Here is a 24585-nt window from a genome sequence, read left to right on the forward strand (position 1 = left end):
CGGATGACGTCCAGGGTTTCTGTGACGTCTTCAGGGTTCGCTTGTAACCCAGTTGCTACACGAGGATACAAAAAAAGGGCATCAAAGCGGGAGCTCACGAGATCGCGGGGAAATGTTCAAGTGGCACGTTCTCCGCCGCCGCAGGCATATTGCCCGGTCTGCCTTCCATTTTCATCCCCCAGGCCGCATATAGCTCGTCATATTTGGCAGTATTGGTCTCCACCTCGCAGGTGTCTCTGCCCTCTTGGGAGCCAGCCCAGTGTGTCAGTGCCGTGTCATTTCCCTGGTTGGAGGTGGCTTGGGAGCCCTCGCCTGTGCTACGAAGTGGGTGGGTGGTATGGTTATAGTACTGTTAGGGGTAAATGTAATGCCTTTCTTGATACCTTAATTAGCAGATGTACAACAAAGGAAAAAAAAGCATGGCATGGGGTACAAGCATGTGCAAAGTACTACGTACCACCTACCTTATTCTAGTTTAACTAGAGGCGCGTGACACGGCAGCCCCCCCAGGGCGGCTGTGGGAATGACGATTCGTGCAGATTGTGTGGGGAGCCGCGCCAAATGCCGGGCTCTTCCTAGGCCGGCTGTCACCTCTTCCCCACCCATCGTCTATGCGCACCTATGAGAGCTCACCTTTCATCTCGCCTCCGCCATGCTCTCCATGCGTTTAATGGAAAGGAAACCCAATCATGAACTTGCTTGTCGAGCTCGTCTCACCTATTTGGAGCCGAAACCCCCCACGAGTCGCTTTGCCTTGACCAAATGAATATATTTGGGCACGGATAATTTTGTCCGCCAGTCATGTCGTGCTTTTTTCTCTTAAAAAAATTATCTGTTCGACTCTTTGCGTTTCGACCAGCTGCGTAAACGAAGTTAGGGTGGGCTGGTCACGACTCGTTCCTGGCGAGCGCGACTTGGTCCTATTCTTGGCGCGCTCTTGGATGACGAATGTCGCGCCTACAGACTTGCAGGCCCGTCACATGAAGGCATTCACAAGTGCAGCAGACCTCGGTACCACAAGAGTGGACTTTAGTTGGGCATCAACTTGATTAGATTTCTTCGCTTTCATATTACGTGCATGTCTAATGTTGATGCAGGTACCAGAGATGGACCGAGACAACATCCGTGTTGATGGGATGAAGGTATTAAGCAAAATATGGATGGAATTTGACTCCACACTGGTTATCGGCAGCATTTCGGGATGGCCCGAGGAGCCCGACATGAGAGAGTTTTTGTAAGGCTGCCAAGAACCTGGATCAACATCATTTTATGCCTGTGTAGGTAACCAGCATCATATTGGTTAAGTTGGTTGTACATCAAGATACAAAGTATATGAACATTTCGGTCAAGGAACAAGTGTTCAAAATTGTACGGTCAAATATTTGACATTCTTGATGCAGGTGGTATCGTAAAAATAAAACATCGGGAGAACGTAAGCCCGACATGTTTGAGTCTCAAAAACCCTCCCCCGATCGCAGAGAGATGTTTTGTGTGATTATGTGATAGCAGCCCGGCCAGCAACAGCATGCTAGAATTGGAAGAAGCCCTTGCAATTTCCTTTGCTTCTTCCAGTGGAAAACATTTACCATGAGAATGTTTGTTGGTTTGTTTGTTTGACAACCCTTGGTCATCCGAACCTTTGGACCTTGTTTCGACTCGGGCAGGCAGTCAATCCAAGGTCTTCTTCACCGTAAAACCGGCAGCTGGATGGACCTGATGAAGCAGAATCACGGCATCTACACAGCATAGCTTTACGAAGTAGACAGAGATGCCGCAGCAATCCCTTGTTCAGGTCGCATCGACGTGCAAAGGATTCGGGATGCGGGGGAAAGAGGATGTGCGATGACGGCGCTGGCTGTTCGATGACTGGCTTTTTTTTTACACGGGTACAGCTCACTTGCCTGGAAACGTGAGTCCGACATTCAGGTTCATTGCCTCTGTTGCCAGAGAATCAAGATGCCTCTCCATTCGAGTCGAGTCTCAGTCCTGGCCTGGCCCCGTGGGCAACGCTGCCTTTGCACAGCTCGGCGCCACGACCGACTTCAAGGACTGATGCAACGTTGACCGAATTTCCCCAACCAGCAGCCGGAAAACATCACGCCATACTTTGGAGAGGCCCTGAAGGCAGCAGGGGCGGGTCTCTAACCGCACTTTCGCTCCCGCTGCCAGGCCGAACAAGTCTACCACCTCCTCGCGAGCGGCCAACAGTTCAGGCGGGTTCGTCCGCCCGGCCGGGTCGTTTGACGGCGTGCACTTTGTGGGCCAGAGCTGGGTTTCGGTATGGGTCTTTGACATTGGCGACGGGAACAACGGCGTGGTGCTCGTCGACGGGCTGAACAACCCCGGACGACGTCAAGGGCGTGGTGCTTCCGGGCCTGGCCGAGTTCGGGTGCAAGGGCTCCGACATCAGGGCCGTCTGATATCAATCACGCACAAGCACGCCGACCACGACGGCGGACTGCGGTACCTGCAGGACACGGTTGGCATGCCGGCGTACGCCACCAAGGACGTGTGGGAGGGTGCTCTAGGCCGGAGATCCCGTCGGTCCCAAGGGGCTGGTGCGGCCGTTCCGGAACGAGACCCGGACGGGCGGGAGCTCACGTTTGGCAACACCACCTCTTTCGTTTGTGCACACGCCCGGCCACACGCAGGGGACGGTCAGCTTCCTCGTCCCTCGTCGTGGACAATAGCCAGGAGCATCTGGCGGGCTTCTACAGCGGCGACAAGATCCCGGCGGCGGCCAAGGCCATGGGCCAGCAGATTGCGTCTTTCCAAAAGTTCGCCGCCAAGACCGAGAAGGGCGCCGACGTGCCCATGTCCTGCCACGAGACGCAGGACAACTCCATCTACGACTTTGACGTGATGGCGGCGGGCGCCGCGGCCACGAACTCCTTTGTCATCGGCACGCGCGTGTACGTGCGCTACTTGAAGACCATGTCGCTCTGCGTCCGGGTCAAGGTGGCCAGGGACGAGCAGGGGGCGGCTGCTGCCGGTTAATGGCGGACCCCAAGTCCCGTCAGTTACCTGCGAACAAGTTTAAAATTGAGATTCGAACGGCATATTGTGCTGGAACTATTTTGTTGAGCTCTTGGTCGAAAGCGGAGCACATGAGCAAGGTTTCCCCGAGCTATACTCCGTCGAGTGCGTTGTTGCGGGGGAAAACTCCACCATGAACCTGCATCACCAAGCTTGATTGCCTACAGTAGTTCTTGCTCGTAGTTCTACCGTAAGGACGAAGTAAAGACTTTTGCAAGTGACAAAGCCATTGTTGGTTTTGCATCACCCCGGCAAAACCTGTCGAACCGCTTGCGACTTCCCTTGGTCCGTCCTTGATTTCTTGGATGCCTTTCGGTACCTGGACGGGTCTTGGGATCCATTTCCCACCGGTAGTGAGGTTTGCAGGAACTAATCTCGTACTTGTTTCCCCTCAATCTTTTCGGCTTTGGATCCCTTTTTGGACACTGTCGACATGGGTTTTGGCATGCCCAGAGCAGCACACGTGTTCTCCGCGGGTGGCTGGGCGCATCTTGGCCCGTCAGCCCTTGTTGCAATGTGGTGGAGCTTGTCCCCCTGTCAATTTGAGCGATAGCTAGTACAGCACTGTACCACGTAGTACGCTAGTAGGTAGGTAGGTACCAGCTAGCTCAGCTTCCTCAGCTTTCCCTTTTTCCCCGCAACCGAGCTTGCCGTGCTTGCCCCTCAAACATGCCTGTCCAAGGTTGCAACAGCGAGGATGCAATTCCTGGGGGCGGTGGTGTTGAAGCGAGCTTCCACTTTTGGTGCTCGATATTCCATCTCGAAGCAATGCAGAAGGCCGGTAGCTACCTGAAATGGTCTTGGCCTGCAAGCTGCCGGCAGCAGAGCACACGGATGGTGGCTGCCTCAAAAGGCAAGACCCAAGAAGAAATCAAGCTGCCGGCACTAATTGAAGCCAACCAGAATCTGTGTCGGCGTCGGTCTGACTGCCCGTACCGCACCCTTGATCCGATCATTTATGCATGCGCGCCCGTATATAGGCCTCCGGCGCTAAATTTCACATTTGAGAAAACTTGGCCTGCCTGGTCACCCCCGGTGTCACACGGAGTCGGCCAGACTTTGAATGATCTTCGACATGAGGGAGATTGGGGGCTGCGGCATCTCGGGGCGCATCTGCAGTAAAGCAAGCAAGGGATGTATGTATGTACATTAGCCTACAAAAGACAAAGCTAGAGCAAGGGAGATAGATAGGTGACCAGGGGGAGGAGATTGAACTGCTTCACCTTGGGTGGTACCCGCATAAACGAACCTTGATGCATGTCTGGGTAATGATTTTCTTAATGTGGTCAAACCGTGGGGGAGGAGAAATCCTCGGCGGTGTGTGTGGGTGTGTCTGTGTGTGTGTGTGTGACTTGCTTGTGCATCCGCGCCTATGTAGGTACCCAAGGTACCCGTCTTGCCGCCTGTAGCTGACACCAAAATAGTAGAATAATCAAAAAACAAAAAGAATAAAATAAAAAACTAAAAATCCAAAATCCAACTAACTGGTCACACAATTGAACCAGAGACCTTCCATATTGGGCAAGGCCTTCGCTGGCGTGCATAATGGATCACTATCACCTTGCAAAAAAGCAAAGACGATGGCGTTTCAACGGGGGCAGATATATAAGGGCAATCTGCTTTCCCGTTGCTTTTGGGAAAATCATCACTTATCCCGTCAGCAAGCTCCAGCCTCAAGATCACCAACTCAAATAGCTCGCCAGTCCCGTCGCTGCCGTTGAACTCGTCTCTTGTTCTCCCCTCCAGCCCGGTCGGTACATTCACTCTTTTCCTCGAGACAAAAAAAAAAAACACCGTCAAGATGCAGTTCTCCCTCTCCATCGCAACGGCAATCCTGGCCGCCACCGCCTCGGCCATGCCCGTCCTCGAGACCCGCCAGACCGTCGGGACCACCGCCAACGAGTTCACCTCTGGCGGATGCAAGGACGTCGTTCTCCTGTATGCTCGCGGCACCACTCAAGCCGGCAACATGGTAAGTCGGCATTACTTTTTTTTTTTTTTTTGACATGACACTATACCTATCCTTTTTTTTGCTTTTGGGTCAATAAATCAGCCACTAATATTCTTTCTTTTCTTTTTTCTCAACAGGGCCAGGAACCCGGCCCGGAACTCGGCAACGCCCTCAAGGCCCGCCTGGGCGCCGCGCGAGTCGCCGTCCAGGGCGTGGCCTACTCGGCCTCTCTGCTCGGCAACCTCAACCCGGGCGGCGCGCCGGCCAACGAGGCCACGAGCTTCAGGACGCTGATCGGCCAGGTGGCGAGCCAGTGCCCCAACGCGCGCATCGTCGTGTCCGGGTACAGCCAGGGCGCCGCCCTGGTCCACCGCGCCGTCGAGGGCGCCACCGCCGCCGTGCGCGCCCGCATCGCCGCCGGCGTCACCTTTGGCGACACCCAGAAGCAGCAGGATGGCGGCCGCATCCCCGGCCTCGACGCCAGCAAGACCCTCATCATCTGCAACACCGGCGACCGCGTCTGCGAGGGGACCCTCATCATCACCGCGGCCCACAGCGGCTACGGCGCCAGGGCTGGCGAGGCTGTTGACTTTATCGCTGCCCGTGTCTAGTCCGTAGGGTTTGCGTTGATCTTGGGGAAAATGGAAAGCTGCTCTTGACTTGACTTTTGGGGACTTTCTTGTATATATTTCTTATTCTTTTTCTTTTTCTTTTTTATTAGCTTGGGATTCGGTCATGATTATGATGGTATATATGGGAAATGGGATGAACATACTTTAAGCTCACGACAGGGCAACCTAGCCCGAGTCTCGCCTGACACGTGCCTACTCTTTATGCATGCATGTCCCATGCAAAGAGTCAGATCATGACATTCACTGCCAGGGGTTCCCCTTTTGTCGAAGCCTACAAATCCTGATTCATCAGAGGCTAGTCAGGCTTGAACCAAACGGTGAAGTAGGCGGTAGAAGTTTCAAGTAGTAATCAGTCGACCCATCCTCACCATTAACGCCGCCCTCAATCACTTGAAAACTACCCATAATACCCAAATAGTCACCGATGACCCGGCAGCACAAACTTTATTTTCAACAGGCTTGTAATAGTAACTCATCGGTCAGCTTGGGTTCACAGGTGCAAGCAGGTGTATAAACTCTTCAAGGTTTTTGTCCTACAATCATTGCAAATTATTTACGTGAACAGCCGGTCTTGTTCAAGCCGTCCTTTATTTAGCAAGTTCCTGTCTAGAACAGGCGAGAAACCACGGTCGAAAGACAAAATGCTTCATGACTTGGAACTTCAAGCATCCTCCACCATTCATGGGTCAGACCCACCTTTGTTAGCGATTCACACCCAAACACACCAATAAGCTTAACAGCTGAAGAATTTTCGCCCTCCGGGCGCCGGTCGTCATGGCCTCACCAGAGGTCTCAAACCGCCGCGCGCGCCCGCAGAGCACGCCGCAGGCTTTGCCGCAGGGCCAGGCCGAGTCGGGACACGTATCTCTCGACACGCGCACCGCTAACGCGCCTCAGCCGGCTGGCCGCGGAAGGTACTCCAGCCTCCCGGCCCTGGCCATCAAAACACTGCAGCAGGAGTTGGAAAACGTGGAAACAGTCGGCAGCTGGCTCGAAGAGGTTTTTGCAGCCAAGCTCGAAAGTTTACAGGCCCCGGAGGACGCCGCGCTTAGGAGAATTGTTCTTGAACTTGACGACGTGATCAGCGGCTGGTTCCTCAGTCGCACCCTCCCTGAAAAAGAGCGTTCGCGCTCCCCGTCGCGTTCGCCGACCAGTTCCAGCGAAAGGCGCAGCATTTTAATTACGAGGACGGGCACGGCGTCGTCGGCCTCTAAAGGCAGAGGCACGCCCACTAACAAATCGGTCACATGGGCCGAGCGAGCCGCCACGCCACCAGCGGCGGCCCCAACGCCAATTTTAACCCCGGCCACGCGCTCGTACCCGATACGTACAACGCCCGGCAATGCACCTGACAGCTCCGCAACTCCCTCCCAATCGGGCCGGGACCGCTCCCAAGCCCCGAAACGTTTGACAGAACAGCCGTCCAACCGCATCCTGATCCGCGTAAATGACAAATTGCGGATGGTGACGAGGGAGCCATACGCGGTAACGACCAAACTGGCCGAATTGGTCTCGGTGCCACACAGTGAAATCCCAAACGCCAAGCGTACCCCCACGGGCTGGGGTGTTACGGTGGCCTCTGAGGAAACACGGCAAAAACTCCTCAACCCCAGCGCGGTCAAGGCCATTATGGACGCATTGGACGCGCGGGAAGTCACTGTCCCGACAACCTGGCACACATACGCCGTCTCTGGAGTGCCCCGAACGCTCAATTGCCTGGACGGAAGAAAGGACGTACATGAGGTAATCCAGGAGGAGATTACCGTGGCAGCAGGCCAGCAGCCAGTCAACTGGCATATTTCCAAACATGGTTACGACCCACATACGGCTGAGGGCACGTGGATAGTGTCCTTCCTTCAACCCGTAAAGCCCTTTCAGCTTTTTGGAGTGTCGAAACGTGCGCGGAAGGTTGAAAAATCACGCAAAATTACACACCACCACGACGGTTGCCAGGGATATTGCGAAATACGTCGCTGCGTACGGCAAGCGCGTTGCGGCATATGTGGTGAAACAAAATATGCGACAGAGGAAGAGCCGTGCAAGGCAGCCCCCAAATGCGTTAATTGCCACGGCCATTTCCCATCCGGACATGAGAATTGCCCTGCCCGACCTTTGGTGGTAAATGGGAAGTTTGAACGACCTTCACAGCGTAAACTTAAGGGGATTCGCAGAATCGGACGTGCCAACCGTGCCGCGATTATCAACGACCGGGCCGAAACGGCCCGCCGAGAGCCAGCACCTGCAATCCCGGTCCTAAGCACCTCATCGCAGCATTCGCAAACCTCGAGCTCCCGATCGAGCATTTCAAACAAAAGAGCGCGGCTATGCGAGGCGGCAGGGGCGGATATCCGCAACTTCCTGCAGGTTGAACAGGAACGCGTGCACGACGAAATCGTTTGGGCAGCCGAAATGGAGGAGGACGCAGCGGCTGCCGAAATCTGCCCCGCTGATGTAATAAACTTGGAAGCAACCCATCGATCGATATGACGAAATACTCGCTCGGTAATATGCAGCGGGAATACCTCGACGTAGTTTGGGCCAACGTAGGTAAAAGGATGGGTGTGCATTTGAGCCTATTGGAGTTGTGCCACCAGAGAAAAGTGGACCTGGTTAACGTTCAAGAGCCGTGGTGCGGGCTAAATACGATTACACAAACGCACCCGGGCTATGATGTTTTTGCGCCAGTGGACGAATGGCACGCCAACACTTACGAAGCCATGATTGGGCTCCGGCCCCGGGTGCTCACCTACGTTAAGAAGGGGGCAGCCCTAGGGGCCGCACAACGACGGTTACCGCAGGGCCAAAATACGCGGGACATACTCTGGCTCGAAATTAACGGAATATTGTTTGTTAACGTATATAGGGCTCCGGGCACTGAGGCCGCGCTGGAAATGGTATGCAATACCGTGCCAAATGGACCCACGGTGCTAGGCGGCGATTTTAACGTAGCGGCTGCTGCATACCAGCCAGGCCGCGCAAACGCACGCGGAGGGGATTAACTGACGGCATGGGCGCAAGCCCAGGGGATGAGTTTTACAGGAAATATCGGCGTGCCCACCCACCGCGACGGGGGTTTACTGGATATAGTCTTTTCCAACCTCCCCAGCATAATAACTGTGGTTGACAGCAGTCTTTACACAGGCTCCGACCACGAATCCCTTTATACCACGCTGCGGACGCGCGGCGCCCCCCGCCCGGAGGCGGTCAACGTTTCGGTTAGGGACGACCGGCTACCAAAGTTCGCGGAGCTACTTGCTTTTGGCATGCAAGACATGCCGGACCCGGGATCCGCGGCCGATGGCTACGCATTGGACGCGTGGGTAGCTGAATTTACAACTTTATGGGAGCAAGTGACGTGGGTCGTGGGTACGCCGGCGGGAAAAAGGGACAGCTCGGCTCCCTGGTGGACCGAAAACTGCCAGCGGCTCTGGTCCGAATTCCAGCGGGTTAAACGGAGCGCTGTAAATAGGGCAGACGCCTCTGCCGAGGAAAAAGCCTATACGAAAGGGGTGCGGGCCGCGAAGCGGGAGTACTGGAGGCACCGGATCGACCAACTGCGCGACGATAAGGATTTGTGGAACATGGTGGGCTGGCTGGGAGCCGGACCACGCCTCCGGTCCCCGCCGCTGGTTATTAACGGCGAGCAAGTGAGCGAGCCTTTAGCAAAAGCGGAAGCACTGCAACGGGAGGTGCTTGGCCGATTTTCGGCGGAGGATGACCTGCAGGGAGACCCCTTGGAGGCCTGGTCGGCGGACGAGGCTAAAATCCCTTGGGACACCCAGGTTAGTGCGGAAGAGGCGGAGCGCTCCTGCATTGGGGTTACGAGCACGTCCCCGGGCATCGACGGAATGACCGTCCGGCTATTAAAAGCCGGATGGGCTTCGTTGGCCGAGCCGGTGCGCAGGCTCTACCAACGTTGCCTGGAACTCGGACATTTCCCAGCGCCTTGGAAGAAGGCCGAAGTCGCGATGCTACCGAAAACGGGGAAGAAAGACCGGAGCAGCGTTCGATCCTGGCGGCCTATAGCCCTCCTCTCCTGCATCGGAAAAGGCCTCGAGAGGCTCGTTGCACGCCGGATAGCTTGGGCCATACACGACAACGGGCTCCTTAGCTGCACCCACGGCGGTGCCCTACCCAAACGATCGGCGACGGATCTGGTTTGTGCCCTCGCCCACGATATCGAGCAGGCTCTAGCTCGCGGGGAGGAAGTCACCCTTGTCGCATGCGACGTCCAAGGCGCCTTCGACGCCCTCCTCCATAGGCGATTAATACGGAAAATGCGGAGCCTCGGGTTTAGTAAAATGCTCCTCAGGTTCGTGATTAACTTTTTAAGCGGCCGCCAGGCCCGAGTCCGGCTGGAGGGTACGACCACGGGCTTTAGGCGGCTTGGGTGCGGCACCCCGCAAGGGTCTCCCCTTTCCCCGATCCTATATATGCTATATTTGGCGTATCTCGTCAAAAACGGTACGAAGTGGCGGTTGGCATACGCAGACGACGTGCTTACATGGAAATCGTCACCCTCGTTGGAGGAAAACGTACGTTGGCTGGAAGATAAACTCCGGGATATGCACGAAATTGCGGCGGAAGAGAAGATCCATTTTGCAGCGGAAAAGACAGAGGTGATCCATATCACTAAGAAAAGGCACGGTCGCAACCCGGAAATCCGGATTAATGGTAGAACGGTTACCCCGGTCCAACTACCGGGCGGTCGACGCGGACAAAGCGCCTCCGGGGCCGAGCGCTACCCGGGCATGCGTTGGCTTGGTTTTTGGTTCAGCCGACGGCTAGACGGGCGCCGCCACGTGGCCGAAAGGGCTGCCAAAGCAATGGCGGTCGCTGCCCACCTCAAGAGCTTTGGGGCAGTAAGATACGGACCGCCTGCGGCTGCACTTCGCAAGGCAGCGGTGGCATGCGTGGGTTCCTCGGCCACCTACGCAGCCGAGGCATGGTACAACCCAGCGCACAAGCAAAGAGGACTCCTCAAAGCATTGAACAAACCGCTGGTTTTAGCGGCACGGGCAATCCTCCCGGCGTATAAAACCACCCCCTCGTCCACTGTTCTCAGGGACGCAGGACTACCCTCGGCCCGCGTCGCGCTGGCCTACACCCGCCTGAAATACGGCGCCCGACTAAGGCTCGCGGACAAGGGGCACCCCCTTGTCAGCCGCCTGCGTGAAACACCTCGTGCCCGCAACTCGGGCCATTCGGCCACGACCCTGCAAACGGCTGCACAACTTCTCCCGCGGATCCGGAGACTAGAGTTGCGCGCACCTCGCAATGCCCCGGATTCTCGCACTGACCCCACCGGAGGAGTCCCGAAAGAGGAAGCGGCCCGCCGCTTTATCGAATGGCTGGACATGGTATCACCTGACGATATCGTGGTATATACGGATGGTTCGGAAAAACACGAAAACAACTGCGTCCAAATAGGGTACGGATGGGCCGCTTTTAGGGCGGGCCTGGAATTTGCCGCAGGCTCCGCATCTATTACGCCGGAAAGCCACGTTTTCGACGCCGAGGCGATTGGCGCCCTAAAAGGGCTACAGGCGGCAGCCAAGGCCCAGCCAGGCGCCCGGATCTGGATTTGTGTGGACAGCACCTCGGTTATTTGGGGTCTTAGAGGCGACGCGCCGCGTTCGTCCCAATGGGCCTTTCTGGAGTTCCATGACCTTGTCGATCTACTCCGAAAACAAGGTACCGAGGTTCGGGTCCGTTGGTGCCCTGGGCACCAGGGAATCCCGGGAAACGACCGGGCTGACGAGCTGGCCAAGGCCGGCTCCGCCGGACCGCCGGACCCAGACCCGAGGGCTCAGCAAACCACGTATAGCGGTGCCGGCACGGTCCTCAGAGCCATTCTTTCCAATATAGAGAAGGACTGGTGGCGTAAAGAACTCTGTGAACGGTCCCCCGCATATAGGGAATGGAAATTCCAATACACACCGAGAAAGGAGCCCGAGGAACTGCGTTTGCCAAGACCCCTACTGGGCCATTATTTGGCCATGAGGACCGGCCACGGCGATTTCAAGGCCTACCATGACCGTTTCAACCACCAGGATGCAAACACCTCGTGTGCCTGGTGCTGGAAGCGGACCTCCCCTGAGCACCCGGTGCACTGCCGCTATTCGCGGGCGGTGTGGAGAAACTGGCCGTGGTTTGATAACGAGCGGCCGGTCGGGCCGCCAGACCGCGCCCAACGCCGCAAATTCTTCCAGACAAGCTTCGGGCAACCGAAAAGCTTTGAGGCGTTTTCGATAGCCACCAACTACTTCAGCGCCCGCCCCAGAGCGGCCCGCCAGCGCCCCGCGCGCCACGAACGCACTTTACGCCTAGGGACACCGATCGTAAACGACTCGAACTCTGACGAGGAATAGACTTACTGCCTTTTCACCCACACTTCACGGCACAAGCCGTCAGACGAACCCTCCGTGCACCTTAGGCACGGGGTCGCGTCAGTGAACTAACCCCCTAAGCAGGACCGGGCCCGAACCCGGTCAGGCACGATCCGCCTCTGCCCTCCTTGTTTTCCCCCTGTGTAAATAAAGAAGATAGAACGCGCGCCGAGATACCCCTCGGGAGGTTGCTAACGGCCGGCTAACAAGCCGGGCCGAGCCCGGCGTTAACTAATACTACTACTACTACTACTACTCCAGTCCCTTATGGCTGAGCTCTCGCGTCATTCAGAAACCCAAAAAGCCGAAGCGGGGTCAACCAGCAGTCGTTCCTGATGAAAAGCCTGAGACGGCACTGAGACGGCAGTTCTTCTCGGAGAGGCGAAGACGCGTAGTGGCTTGGGGCAAATAATTCCAAAGTTGACACAAATGTAGTTGGCAAACTTGGCATGGATGTGGCTGACCACCGGGTTGAGTGAAATATTTGTACAAAGGAGGTAACGCTAGTTGGATGCAAATGAAAAAAAGAAGCCAAATGTTTGCATCATTTCGAAACTAGAGCATCAAGCTTCGTACGCCCCCCGGGGTTCATACAAACCCTTGAGCTGTTTGCACTCGCTTGCGATGAATACTGCTCGGCGAGGTGGCGTGCAAAACAAGATAGTGACAGGGGCTAATTCTCAAAACAATATGATTAACACGTGCCGAGTATAGGCGGCTCTTCCCGAGTTTATAAGCCGAATTCAGGCATTGTTTTAGACCCGCTCAGGCAAAGAATCTCAATTTTATACTTTTTCAAAGCACATTCCATGGAACTTAGGATCAGGGTCTTCAGGGGTAGTGGATACGTCTTTTTGCTTTCGCTTTGATTGCGATTGTAAATTTGTCCATGCGATTTTGTTTTTGCTCGCAACTTTCAGCTTACTTTTGTTTGTGAAGTTTAAGTAAACTACAGTGGACTGGGTAAACCATTTTCCGTCTCTCCTGTGCTCCGTCCCTGATTTTTGATGCGATTAGCTTTGATAAACACCCTAGGATGCAAGGCTAGGAAGCACCACTGAGTAGGGGATTTCGGCACATCTCTTTTTGTGCTAGACCAAGCTTGGCACGAGCAAACCTTTGCAATTGGCAGGTATTTGCAATTGAAAATTCCTGCTGGGAGGAATCTATATTTGAAATCAAGCCAAGCACCTAATTAACGAACCGCTACTCTGCGGAGGGGGCGTGGAATTTACCCCATGCCAACCTCCGTAAGCTCTGACTCTTACTTGGGATAAAATGAGTGATGCATTAAGTAAATGACCAAACAACAGATGAGCAAGGATAGAGATGGGACAGCGGAACCTGACGAGGTGATTACAGATCCCAGCATGGAGCAGCCCAGGACGAGGACAAGATTCTTTTCTCCTCTCTCTACTGAGTAGATACCTCGTAAATATCCCCTGGCGGAGGCTCACAGAGCATACCCCGCGTATATGCACTCGGAAAGCTTAACTACCTACTGCCAGCCCAAGTCTGTGAAGAGATAAAAGAAACCCGATGTCAAGAGTCGTGCATTGAGACGGGATCTGGCGAGAAATGGGGCATCTTTGTTTGACTCTTTGAAGTTGAATCCGATGAGGTGCACTTGGAATATATGCACGACCCCCTTTTTTGCCTGTACCCGAAATTGCCACCCCAAAAGATGTGTAATCATGTAAACTAAAAAATAAGGGACGATTTATTTAGCCTCCACGGTCAACGAATTACCTAAATAACCTCCAAATGGACCTTGTACAGTGCGTTTCTTTTGACAGTACAAAACGCCTACCAATGCCTACCAAAATAAAAATCAAGTCAGAAAAACTTGCAGGGGTAACAGTCGGGGTAATCACGTCTTTTCTCATGCACGCAGGAATATTCTAGTGCGTAAACAATTTTTTTCGGTTGGGTAATCGGTAACCGTGGCCATTTTAGTGCGGTAGGGCGGTTGGAAATAACTTTATTTCGGCGCTGTGGTGGGCGTTATAAACGACTTTCGTCATGATACGGTTTATTAGATTAAACCGTGCACGCGAGAGCACGTGACAGCCCTCACCGCTACCCCCTGTAAGTACACCGTGGAGGCTAAATAAATTGTCCCAAAAATAACCTTCATGCTGCGTGGGATGCCTGCTGGGGGTTCATCGCAAAAGCTAGCCATGAACAGTATTTGAAGTTTTGAACCAATGAGGACATGACGGCTGATTCCGAAACAACACCATTCACGATTATGATTACAATTGGGTTTCGAAATATCGATGCGACGGGGGGGACTGAGCAGAAAAATTCCCTTGCAAGTGGGTTGTTGGAATAAACTCTACGAAATTTGTATCTGGAAACATGCCCCTTCCCCAATCACCAGCTCAATTGGAATTCGGACACGAACATGTTGTGATAAATAATACCTGACAAATACGGAGTAGGAGGTTGGCTTGGTTGGGTATGAAGCATTCAAACGATACAGGTTTTTTTTTTTTTTTTTTTTTTTTGGGTTCTTTGGTTTTTTTTAGACCCGATCTGGTCCGATCCCGATCCAATAATCTAGATAGACTAGTCTAAGGGTCCATAACGGAGGGGCGGCTGGAAATCCGAGTGGACCATGTTTTTGACGTGATCAGGGATCTTGGACATGGACTCGACACCTTCGAGCAACACCACCTGTTGGCCGGCCTGTAGATCAAAGCTAGGTCAGCAGACAAAATCAGGGGGAAAATGTGCAGCATCAGGGGAGATGGCTGCAAACTTACCGCAAAGTGATGAATCATGTGGCAATGCAACATGCTCGCGGCGGGAAACGAAATGTCGTATCGAATCACCGTCCAGTCCCCGGTGCTGTTGCCAAGCCTGCAACCATCGCGAAGGGGCGGATCGACGAGATTGAAGTGCTGCGACATGCCGCCCTGCTCGAGGGCCTCGTCCACGCTGCTCCACGGAAATCCACCGGTGCCGGTGCCGATGATCCAAGCTTTGTTGTTGTGCTTGTGAAAAGGGTGTTGGCTGTTGACGTTGGCCCCGTTCTCAAAGATGATGTCAACGACGGTACCGTTGGGCAGCGAACCCGCTCCGCCGTGCCGGCCATCGCCAATCTCACCCCTCGTTCCGCCGTAGGTGGTATCACCGCGGGAGTCGCCTTCCCACAGCAGAGGGGGCAGCTGCTGACGAAAGGCCTGGTGCGGCCCAATATTGAGCGCCCAACTTCCGGGGCCAGTCATGTTGACAAAAAAGCGAAGGGTGTGGTCCGACTTTTGGGGAGGTGGACGCGCAGGGTAGGGGGCCAGTCTTGACTCGTCCATTGCCACGGACGAAGGTGAGATGAAGGTGCCATTCAGGTGCACCCAGGGCCTTGTTTCGGGCACCGCGATTCGTGCCGAGCCTGATCGGGCCCCTGCAGGTCGATCCGAGTAGCGGAGGATGCCGACGCCCTGAATCATCTGTTCTCTGCGCAGCGACGTCACCCTCACGGCGTAGTCGCCGGGCGCCTGGTCGAGGCGGACGAGGATGGCGATGCGCTCGCCGAGGTTGCAGTTGGCGGCGTGCACCTTTTGCGGGTGCACAAACTCGCCGTCGGCCGCGACCACGTAGAACTCGTGCTCGTCGATGCTGATCTGCAGCTCGTGGTGCGCGCCCGAGTGGATAAAGTTGATCCACATCCACTCCTCGCCGGGCTGCGCCTCAAAGACCTCGAGATCGGCAAAAGTCTCCTCGCAGGTGGGGAGGTTGGAGTACAGCGCCTGGCCGTCCTGCATCAAGCAGCCCAGCGAGTTTCGGCCGGGACCGCCCACCGCTTCAATCTCCTCGGCCGAGTGGCAAAAGGTCCTGCCCTTGTTGTTGAGCACGATCGAGTTGCTGCACCAAGGCACGATGCCCGTGTCGCGGTACATGATCAGCAAGGTGTCCATGGGCTCGGCGTTCCAGTCGCTGATGACGACGTGGCGAGGATTGGCCTCGGCCGCCTTCATGCCCGCCACGTCGGCCGGTGAAGAGGATATGAGGTGGTACGGACGTGGCCTCCACGCCGCTGGCCTGATCCAGATGGGACCTCTCATGCCGTCGGCAAACGCGGGTCCAAAGTGGCCATGGTAAAAGTAGCTGCCGTACTGCTGCTGGACCGTGAAGCTGTACGTGTAATTGTCTCTTGGTTGGACAGAGTACTGTGTGACTCCTGGGACGCCATCGTTCCACGGCTTGTCGATTTGATAAATGCCATGCCTTGATCGGCCATGTTAGCTGTTTTGTAGTTCTCGAAGAAAATAACCTCAGAGAAGGAGAGCTTACCAGTGCATCGTCGTCTCAAATCCCAGCTGGTTCTCTAGAAAAACCTCAATCTCGTCGCCCTCGTCCGCCTCAATCAGCGGACCGGGGGTCTGACCATTGATGGCAAAGACTGGTCTTCCATGGCCATCACCTGCAGACCACTGGTTGGTGACGGTAAAGTTGTATCTTCTCGTCTGGGCTGCGAGGCCGAGGCCCGCCAGGAGAAATATTGCATGCATTGGATACATTGCGTGATATCTTCAGGACAAAGCAAGCTGTGATGGCAGGTACGTACAGAATACTCAAGGCCTTGAGCAAAAAAAAGGAACCACAAAATAAATGATTCAAAAACGGACTAGAGAATAAAAAACAGATGGGGATATCCACACTGCCGGGAGAGATGCTCTTGCCCCATCCAATGTTTTGGAGGTGAAAGAAGAGCCGAAAAATAAGCAACGAGTACCCTGAAGATACCCACACCAGAACCACACCGGTGCCACACCAGCCTTCGCCTTGACCATGGCTTGACAAATATGCAGAGTGTGAGCATGGGGGGGTACCGTCAGAGGCCCTGCTTCGGCTGACAATACAATACGGTGTGCAAGCCACCACAGTACGCAAAAGCAAGAAACTGCCGGAATCCTTGACAGAAAGCTTAACTGAACCGATTCGATTGATCAGGGACGCTGGGTCTGTGTGTGGTCGCCCGATTGCTCCAAGCGTTGATCGGTATCGTTTACCCTATACTGTGGGGGTTCGTCTTGGAGGTACTATTCCGTAAAAGGCAAGACGAGATACTGGCGGAATTGTTTTACCCACCCCTTTGACATGTATTACTCGTACAAAGGACTGCTGATTTTGATACGCGAAGAATGGGTGTGTTTTGAAAAATCCCAACGCTCTGGTGCAGCAAACAAGAAAACAAGGAAAACAAGATACACTAGCATTATTTGCCCCCACCTTGTCAGGACCCCTTATCGCTGCTAGTGCTCCGATCTAGTCAGCCCATCGTCACACCGATGGGATCGCCACCAACTGTCATGTCTTCCTGACAGCATGCAGGTCTGAAGCACCACCGACATATGATGCTGTCGTCGCGAGGAATAAAAACCAAGGTTGTTGGTCCAACATCCCTCCCCTCCCTTGCCCAGATGGGACACGATGCATGCAGGAGCCTTGTCGTACCCGGAAGGGAAACTGAAAGAGAAGAAGAAAGAAAAAGAAAGCAAAGGAGATGAAAAAAGCAAGGACGTGAAAGCAAAAAGGGGGAGGTGGAAAAAAGAAATATCGGTTGGATTAATCTCTTTACCTTGACCTTGACCTCCTCAGGTTTTGTTCCCACCCCTCCTATCCCACCCTCCGAGAGAGACTCCGTAGCAGACAAGAGGTTCCCTAGCAATCGGCAAGGATCATGCCATTTGCTGTGGATAGTCCCACTGCCTGCAGCATTTGATGGAGAAGGCTCAATATTAGGAGGGTCCTGTCCCTCTGTGTCATCCCGTGTCTCGATGTCTTGGTCTTTCTTTTTCAGGGTATCTCATGGCGTGCTGCCGATTTTGAATCTCTTGTCCTCTTGGTGACCTACATCATCCCACAGATCCACAAAGAATGACGACCAAACTCCTGCCGCCAGAGCCCAACGTCCCCAGCAGGCCTGCGACGGGTGCAGGACGCTCAAAGCTGCGGTCTGTCTGCTTGTCTGCAATAGCTCTTGCCGTCGTCACCATTCCCACAGGACTGTGGAACAGGTACGATGGCAACCGTCACCTCCCCCTGACCGGCTTCTGGAGGCCACACTCGGAACAAGACACGGCCAAGCTGGTCAGGAAGTACAACCTACAGACTGGAGTCAGATGGATGAATCCCGGTATGTCACTGCGTCTTGCCTTTCTTTGCAGATCACACTGCCCCGTCGATTTCTTCACGGGTAACTAACAGTCTAACGCTCACAAAGACGGAGGTCGGTGGCGTGTCATGTACACGTGCAATGGACAGTCACCATGCCCAACACTATATGCCGATGAAGGCGACATGGTCGAGTTGACAGTCAAGAGCGACGTCTACTCCCAGTCGACGATTCACTGGTCTGGTATTGGATATCACGGGTAAGCACTGTTGATTTTCTTTTTTTTTCCTCTTTTTTTTGGCGGAGGGGATCACCCACCGTTCTTTATGATTTTGTCCATGCGCTCACACTGTTTGATGATCTGGTTAACTACAGTACCGGCGACTGGAACGATGGTACTGCTGGAATCTCGCAGGTATGTATAGCAACCACACGCAAACCCATGAGTAGATGAGTGATGTGATTATATCCATTTGCCAGTACTAAATCATCTTCATCCCCTGACAGTATCCGATCCTACCTCGGGGCAACTTTACACACTTGATCGACACGACTGGGTCCTGGGGCCTCAACTGGTATGCCGAACACACCACGGCGGCATCTGCTGATGTATGTTTGCCCTATGGTGCGAGTGATGATTCACGTCGACGTCTTCCATAGAGTAACCACCAAACTGACAAGACCCAAAAAAGGGGCTCTACGGCATGGTCTATGTTGCACCGTCCCCTTCGAGGCCCCGGCCGTACCACCTCATCACCGACGACAAGGTGGAGTTGCGCAAGATCATGGAGGCCGAGAAGCATGCTCGCCATCTGGCAATCAAGAACCACCAGCATCGCGACACTGGGTGGAAGCTGCTGCGGATGAAGGCCGAGGGCTCCGAGTTTTACTGTTATGATTCGATTGTTGTGAATGGTGGGTTGACGATATTTCCATGATTGCATCTCTCTTAGGCAAGCCACTGACCTGGTCTTTGTAACAAATCAGGCAAGGGTCGTGTGCATTGCCGTCAACCCGACTTTGGCGTGCTGAACGGCCAAGCCTTGGACGAAAAGGGCTGCATCCAACCAGAGGGGCTGCCACAGGAGACTTGCACCCCCAGCACGGGCGACTATGAGGTATGAGAAAGCCTTTCACATGCCCCGCCATTATCCATCTTGCACCATACAAATTATACATTGCCACGGCACAGGGAAAACTAAAACTGAAACCGCAACCGCAACCCCAAACACAACAGGTCATCGAGACGGAGGGACGGGCATACATCATGCTCAACCTCATCAACATCGGCTTCGAGCACGGCATCGTGGCGTCCATCGACCAGCACAAGATGATCATCGTCGCCAACAACGGCGGCTTCGTCCACCCGCAAGAGGCCGACGTGGTCGAGGTGCCCAGCGCCTCGAGGCTCACGGTGCTGGTCAAGCTCAACAGCTTCGACCCGGCCGACGGCGACTGCGCCATCCGCATCTCGTCCACCAGCCGCCTGCAGAACCTGCAGGGCTACGCCGTGCTCCGCTACCCGGGCGGCGCCAACTCCCGCCGCCCCGTCTACGGCCAGCCCATGAAGCTCCCGCAGCCCGCCTCGCCCGACGCCATGTGCGTGCTCGCCGACGGCACCGCCCGCTCCGGCTGCGGCACCGCCGCCGGCCACGCCCTCGCGCCCTTTCCGGCCTCGCCCCCGCCCAGCTCGCCGCGCGCGCCGTCGTTGCGCCGTGCCCCGGCTGCCGCGGCGGCGGACGTCACGGTGCGGCTCTCGGCGGGCCAGCGCCCGTCGCTGACGGAGGAGCATGTGCCCGAGTACTTTCTCAACGAGCAGCCGTGGCAGCTGTTCCGCTCCGCCATGACGCCGCTGCTCTTCCAGGACCAGAACGAGGACGCCGCCCTGCCGGGGGGCGCGAGCCGGTTGGGCAAGCCGGTCGTCGCCGGGATCCCGCTGGGCAGCGTCGTCGACCTCATCATCGAGAACCAGCTCAACGACTCCATCCCGCTGTACAAGCACGGCGTGCCCGCGTGGCTGCTGGGCCTGGGCTCCGGCGGCGGCTTCCCCTACGCCAGCGTCGAGGAGGCTGCCGCCGCTGCCGCTGCCGGCGGGTCCGGAGACGTCGTGCTCAACCTCGAGAACCCGGCCCTCGTCACGGTGCACGAGCTGCCGCCGCTGGGTTGGAGTGTGCTGCGCTTCAAGGTCACGGCCAAGGCTGCCACCATGATTCATGCGGTCAAGCTGAGGTATTTTGCGGTAAGTAGTCCCTTTGTGTGAACTATCCTGTTTTCTTTTTTTCTTTGTTTGTACTGATGATTGTTTCGAACGACTAGCTTGGAATGTCGGCACCGATCCTCGAGGGCATTCTTCCAAACGATCCAGCTCAGTTTCCAGAGTCGGTTGCGAAGCGGCCCCATGTCGAGTTTGAGCCCAAGAACGATGGCGTTTTTGGCTAGGGTGGACGAGTGCGGTCCTGCAGAATAGGCATGTTTTCAAGGGTGAACCAGGCACTTTTAGGGGCAAAGGCGAGTAGGATACCCAGCACAGCGGAATCAAGGTTTTTGTTAGCGATCAGATTGTCACTCTCAAGTACATTTTGTGGCATGCAGAAATAGTCAATGGGGCGATTAATATAGTGACCGAGACAAGATGTAGTCAGTTTTATTATACAGTTCAACAGTACCATCATTAACAACACAACAACAAGGCATAACACCATCGAGATCGAGCAGAATCCAAGATTGCTCAAACAGCTAGTCTAATGTCTCATAGCACGTCAACAGGTACATCGTACATCTTCAAATCATGTACCTGTACCCCTTCTGCTGCCTCCTCGCCGTCGTAATGTCGACACCAGCCAGATCGGCCGTCTTCTGCAGCACAGCCAAGTCCTTGCCGCTGAGCTCCGAGTCCTCATTCTCCATCCTCTCCAGCTGCTTGTTCCGGCTGGTCAGGATGTACCACATCAGCACACCACACACGGCCGCCACCGCCTGCAGACCAATGTTGATCCCCATGGCCAGCTTGTACGAGGGGAAGTCCTTCTGGCGGTAGGTAAAGGGCGTCCAGATGCTGGCCGAGTTGCCGATGCTGTTGATAAAGGCAAAGGCGGCGGCGCGCTTGGCGGGCGGGCGGGGGATGGCGTTGGCGATCCAGGCGTAGGTGGTGCCGTTCATGTTGAAGACGACCACCATGAGGAAGAGCGAGAAGTACTTTGCGCCAAAGTTGGAGTCGTCGACAAACATGAAGATGAGGAAGCCGACAATGGTGACTCTGGGGATATTGCGGAGGCTGGGGTTAGCAAGAAGGGCAAGTCAAGACTGGCAGAGCAGACCAGACCAGAACCTCACAAAAGGAAACAACAACTTACGGAATGGGGTACATGTAGAACCAGAACCGGTTCCCAACCCGGTCGGAAAAGACAGAGTGGACCAGCGAACCGACCGTGATGAACAGGTAGGGCGGCGCGCAGAGCAGCAGGGCCTTGACCCGGTCGTCGCCGGCGACAAAGGTGCTGGTGAGGGTGGGGAAGAAGTTTTGGAAGCCGGCCGTGCCGGTCGCGCACATGTACGAGAGGGCCAGGACGTAGGTGCAAGGGTCCATCATGGCCAGCTTGAAGCCCTTGAGCTGGCTCATGCCGCCGGCCTCGTCCACGTCGGCCTGCGCCGCCTCGATGGCCAGGCGGCGGTTGGCGATCTGCTTGAGCTCTGGCGACAGCCCCTTCCAGGTGTCGGGGAAGTCGGGGAGCACAAAGATGAGGAGGAAGCCGACCGCGACGGTGATGACGCCTGTGCAGTGTTAGTTGATGGCTTGTTTTTTTTGCTGAGGGTCAAGAGGCAGAATATGATAGTAAACAAGATGCATGACGTGACGTGACGCATACCTTCAATAATGTACAGCCACTGCCACGGAGACAAACCGTGCGAGTTCCCCAACCCACTCAGGATCCCTCCTGCAATCAGATTGCCGAATGCACCCGAGATCAGGGACCCAGAGTAAAAGATGGACATGCGCAGGTTCAGCTCCGACTTGGTGTACCACTTGGACAGGTAGAACAGCACGCCCGGGAAGAAGGGCGCCTCGACCATGCCGAGGATGAACCTGCACGCGACGATCTGTCCAAAACTCTTGACCAGCGAGGTCAGGGCAGACACGGACCCCCAGAGCATGGTGAAGAGACCCAGGTAGAGCGACGGGCGGCCCATGTAGTTGAGCAGCATGTTGGACGGCACCTGAGCGAGGATGTAACCAACAAAGAGGATGGAGAGCCCGAGCTGGTACTGCGAGTCGCTGAGATTGAGGTCCGTCTCGAGGCCTTGGAGCCTGGCTGCGGCATAATTGTTGCTGTGACGACATGTAACTTTGTCAGTTGCTGAGAGAAATAGCAATGAAAAAAAAGAATGAAAAAAACATAAACGTACCGATCGATATAGTTCATCAGATAGACTAGCACCACCAACGGCATGATGAGCGTGTCAATCTTCTTCTTGAGCTTCTTTTCCAGCTCGAGCTCCTCGGGCGTCAATTCTGCGGCCGAAGTCACGTCTCCAGAGTGGTGCTCGACCTCGGGCTTGCCGTCGCTGTCTCCGCCACCCAACAGGTCATGGTCGGTGATTCGGTCGGGCTGCGAGGCACCAGCCACGCTCGCATCGCCCTTTGGCGGCAAGGTGGTTGACATTTCCTTTTTTTTTTCTTTTTTTTTTTTTCTTTGTTTCTCTCTCTCTAATTTTTCGCGTCAATTTTGGAGACAAGAGCCAGGGGGGCGGATCAGCAACAAATAGCCTGGCTCAAAGATCGGATGACTGCTCGGCACGATAGGTTGGGCGAACAATAACGAAAATCATCAGGGACAAGTCCGACGGGAACAGATCAGCAGAATAGATAAATAAAAAAAAAAGCCTGATGGTTCATGGTTCTTATTTGCGTTTCCGAGAAACCAAAGGCGATTCGCGTAGGCCTTTACCCGTCAGACCCCGGGGTCTCCGCATGCGGGGGTTTCATTAGATTGAGCGGTGGAATGAACCGGTGGGAACATGGGCTGGCTGCAAGGTAGTGCTACTGCAGTGAAAAAAAAAAGAAAATTGAGGATACAGATCTCAGCTCTACCGCCGAGTAGACGTCACACGGTTCACGGGATATCCGCATTCCTGTCGATTACGTAGCGTGATGTGGAGGTAGGGCAAGGGGACAAGACCTCATCCAACGGCAGTCCCGCGGTTCATTTCTTTACCGGATCCCACCCACCCCCCCCCCCCCCCCCCCCCCCCCCCCCCCCCCGACCGACCTGCTCCATCTCGTGCGCTCTCTCCGCACCACCCAAAATGGGGTCCCCGTTCAAATGCGGGGGACTTGGGTAGACTCGGTTAGCACCGACCGCCCCCAGCTAGTCGCACCCTTCACCTGTGGCAAAGCTTCGGTTGTTGCTACAGGACCAGCCAGAGCACAGACGCTTGTTCAAGACAAGGATTGGGCCAAGCGATGAACCAGAGATCCGTTTTCTCCTCGTGGGATGATTCAGTTTTTTGCCTCTTGGCAGTCGGAGCCGCCATCTCCATTTTTTTTTATCCAACCTTCCACGGCTCAGGTGACCATCTGTGGAACGACCCAACGAATTGGCACCGACGCGTGGGCAGCTTGCATGAAACCTAAAATCTATGCCCCAATCTTGTGGTTTTCTCCATTGGCAATTCAATTAGAACTGGTGGAACCTGGGCCTTTTGACATTTAATCTTGGCACAGACAATCACTGCCCTACAAAACGACTGCCGAGACCGATTTCATATAATCACGACTGTCAAATGCACCGGCTTTATGCAATCCCATCTGTACGTCTATCTGACATCAATGAGATGCAAGGGGCCCGGACGGAGCGACCGGTGTGTCCGCGTGCAACTCTGTCGGTATCCATCACGAAAGCCAAGGACGCAGGAAGAAAATAGAGACAAGACTCTAAAGGAGACTGACTGCTATCTGCTCAGGTACCATCCTCCGAGCCCGGTCGCATACTAATGAGCGTCAGCCCAATGCAGACACACCTGACTATAAAAGGGATTGAGATCACATCGGTCCCTGTTGAGTGTTGGCTACCCTGACTCGAGTGCTACAGCTTCCGTGGTGGTGTTATTGTCCTTGGTTTCCTGACTGCCCTTGAATTTCTCCGTTGTCTAGTTGCCTTCGTTTGCTTTGACTCTCTCTGTTTCTTGTTTAACCTGCTGTCTTAGTTTATAAGCTCTAAACCACCGAGAGCAAGGGAAGCAAGGCCATAAGAGGTATCTGGGCAACCAGGGCAAGTAGCGGGACCTTGGCTCAATCGAGCCTCAGTTATTTCCGTGGTAATATATCGTCAAAACTACCGTGGGCTTGGATTTTGTTACCCTCTCCAAAGATTATAACTTTGTCAAAACTTTTGGCCAGCTTAGTATGGTGGCTTTGCACGGGAAAATGTCAGTTGGTCTACGAATTGCTTTGTCAAA

At 54.8% G+C, this 24585-nt stretch overlaps 6 protein-coding genes across 6 annotated transcripts; 4 read left to right on the forward strand and 2 right to left on the reverse strand.

Moving 5' to 3' along the window:
• Positions 1–1106: 1106 nt before the first annotated feature.
• On the forward strand, positions 1107–2997 carry MGG_09099 (uncharacterized protein; the record flags this gene model as incomplete). The annotated part of the gene is made up of 5 exons (XM_003711157.1): positions 1107–1234; positions 1351–1432; positions 1893–1909; positions 2170–2601; positions 2652–2997. The coding sequence occupies 5 exons, from the start codon at positions 1107–1109 to the stop codon at positions 2995–2997; spliced, it is 1005 nt and encodes a 334-aa protein (XP_003711205.1).
• Positions 2998–3705: 708 nt separating this feature from the next.
• Positions 3706–4158, forward strand: MGG_15187 (uncharacterized protein; the record flags this gene model as incomplete). The annotated part of the gene is made up of 1 exon (XM_003711158.1): positions 3706–4158. One exon carries the CDS (start codon positions 3706–3708, stop codon positions 4156–4158), a length of 453 nt encoding a protein of 150 aa, XP_003711206.1.
• Positions 4159–4837: 679 nt separating this feature from the next.
• On the forward strand, positions 4838–5598 carry MGG_09100 (cutinase; the record flags this gene model as incomplete). The annotated part of the gene is made up of 2 exons (XM_003711159.1): positions 4838–5008; positions 5125–5598. 2 exons carry the CDS (start codon positions 4838–4840, stop codon positions 5596–5598), a joined length of 645 nt encoding a protein of 214 aa, XP_003711207.1.
• Positions 5599–14579: 8981 nt separating this feature from the next.
• MGG_09102 (laccase-1) lies at positions 14580–16531 on the reverse strand (the record flags this gene model as incomplete). Its single annotated transcript, XM_003711160.1, has 3 exons — positions 14580–14699; positions 14777–16238; positions 16305–16531. The coding sequence occupies 3 exons, from the start codon at positions 16529–16531 to the stop codon at positions 14580–14582; spliced, it is 1809 nt and encodes a 602-aa protein (XP_003711208.1).
• Positions 16532–17891: 1360 nt separating this feature from the next.
• Positions 17892–20568, forward strand: MGG_09103 (uncharacterized protein; the record flags this gene model as incomplete). Its single annotated transcript, XM_003711161.1, has 8 exons — positions 17892–18150; positions 18238–18388; positions 18505–18544; positions 18637–18738; positions 18822–19044; positions 19117–19247; positions 19367–20368; positions 20446–20568. 8 exons carry the CDS (start codon positions 17892–17894, stop codon positions 20566–20568), a joined length of 2031 nt encoding a protein of 676 aa, XP_003711209.1.
• Positions 20569–20862: 294 nt separating this feature from the next.
• MGG_13338 (MFS transporter) lies at positions 20863–22831 on the reverse strand. Its single transcript, XM_003711162.1, has 4 exons — positions 22534–22831; positions 21996–22456; positions 21483–21900; positions 20863–21385 (listed from the first exon to the last, which is right to left on the reverse strand). The coding sequence occupies exons 1-4, from the start codon at positions 22788–22790 to the stop codon at positions 20911–20913; spliced, it is 1611 nt and encodes a 536-aa protein (XP_003711210.1). The 5' UTR covers positions 22791–22831; the 3' UTR covers positions 20863–20910.
• Positions 22832–24585: the final 1754 nt, after the last annotated feature.

The sequence above is a fragment of the Pyricularia oryzae genome, chromosome 3 (assembly GCF_000002495.2).
Source record: "Pyricularia oryzae 70-15 chromosome 3, whole genome shotgun sequence".
Lineage (NCBI taxonomy): Eukaryota > Fungi > Ascomycota > Sordariomycetes > Magnaporthales > Pyriculariaceae > Pyricularia > Pyricularia oryzae.

Excerpts from the sequence above, each read along its gene's own strand:
- MGG_13338 (XM_003711162.1), bottom strand. The coding sequence starts at position 22,790 with ATGTCAACCACCTTGCCGCCAAAGGGCGATGCGAGCGTGGCTGGTGCC. Across the intron at positions 22,457-22,533 it reads CTGATGAACTATATCGATCG|CAACAATTATGCCGCAGCCA; the intron begins GTACGTTTATGT and ends ATGTCGTCACAG. Across the intron at positions 21,386-21,482 it reads TTCTACATGTACCCCATTCC|AGTCACCATTGTCGGCTTCC; the intron begins GTAAGTTGTTGT and ends CAATATCCCCAG.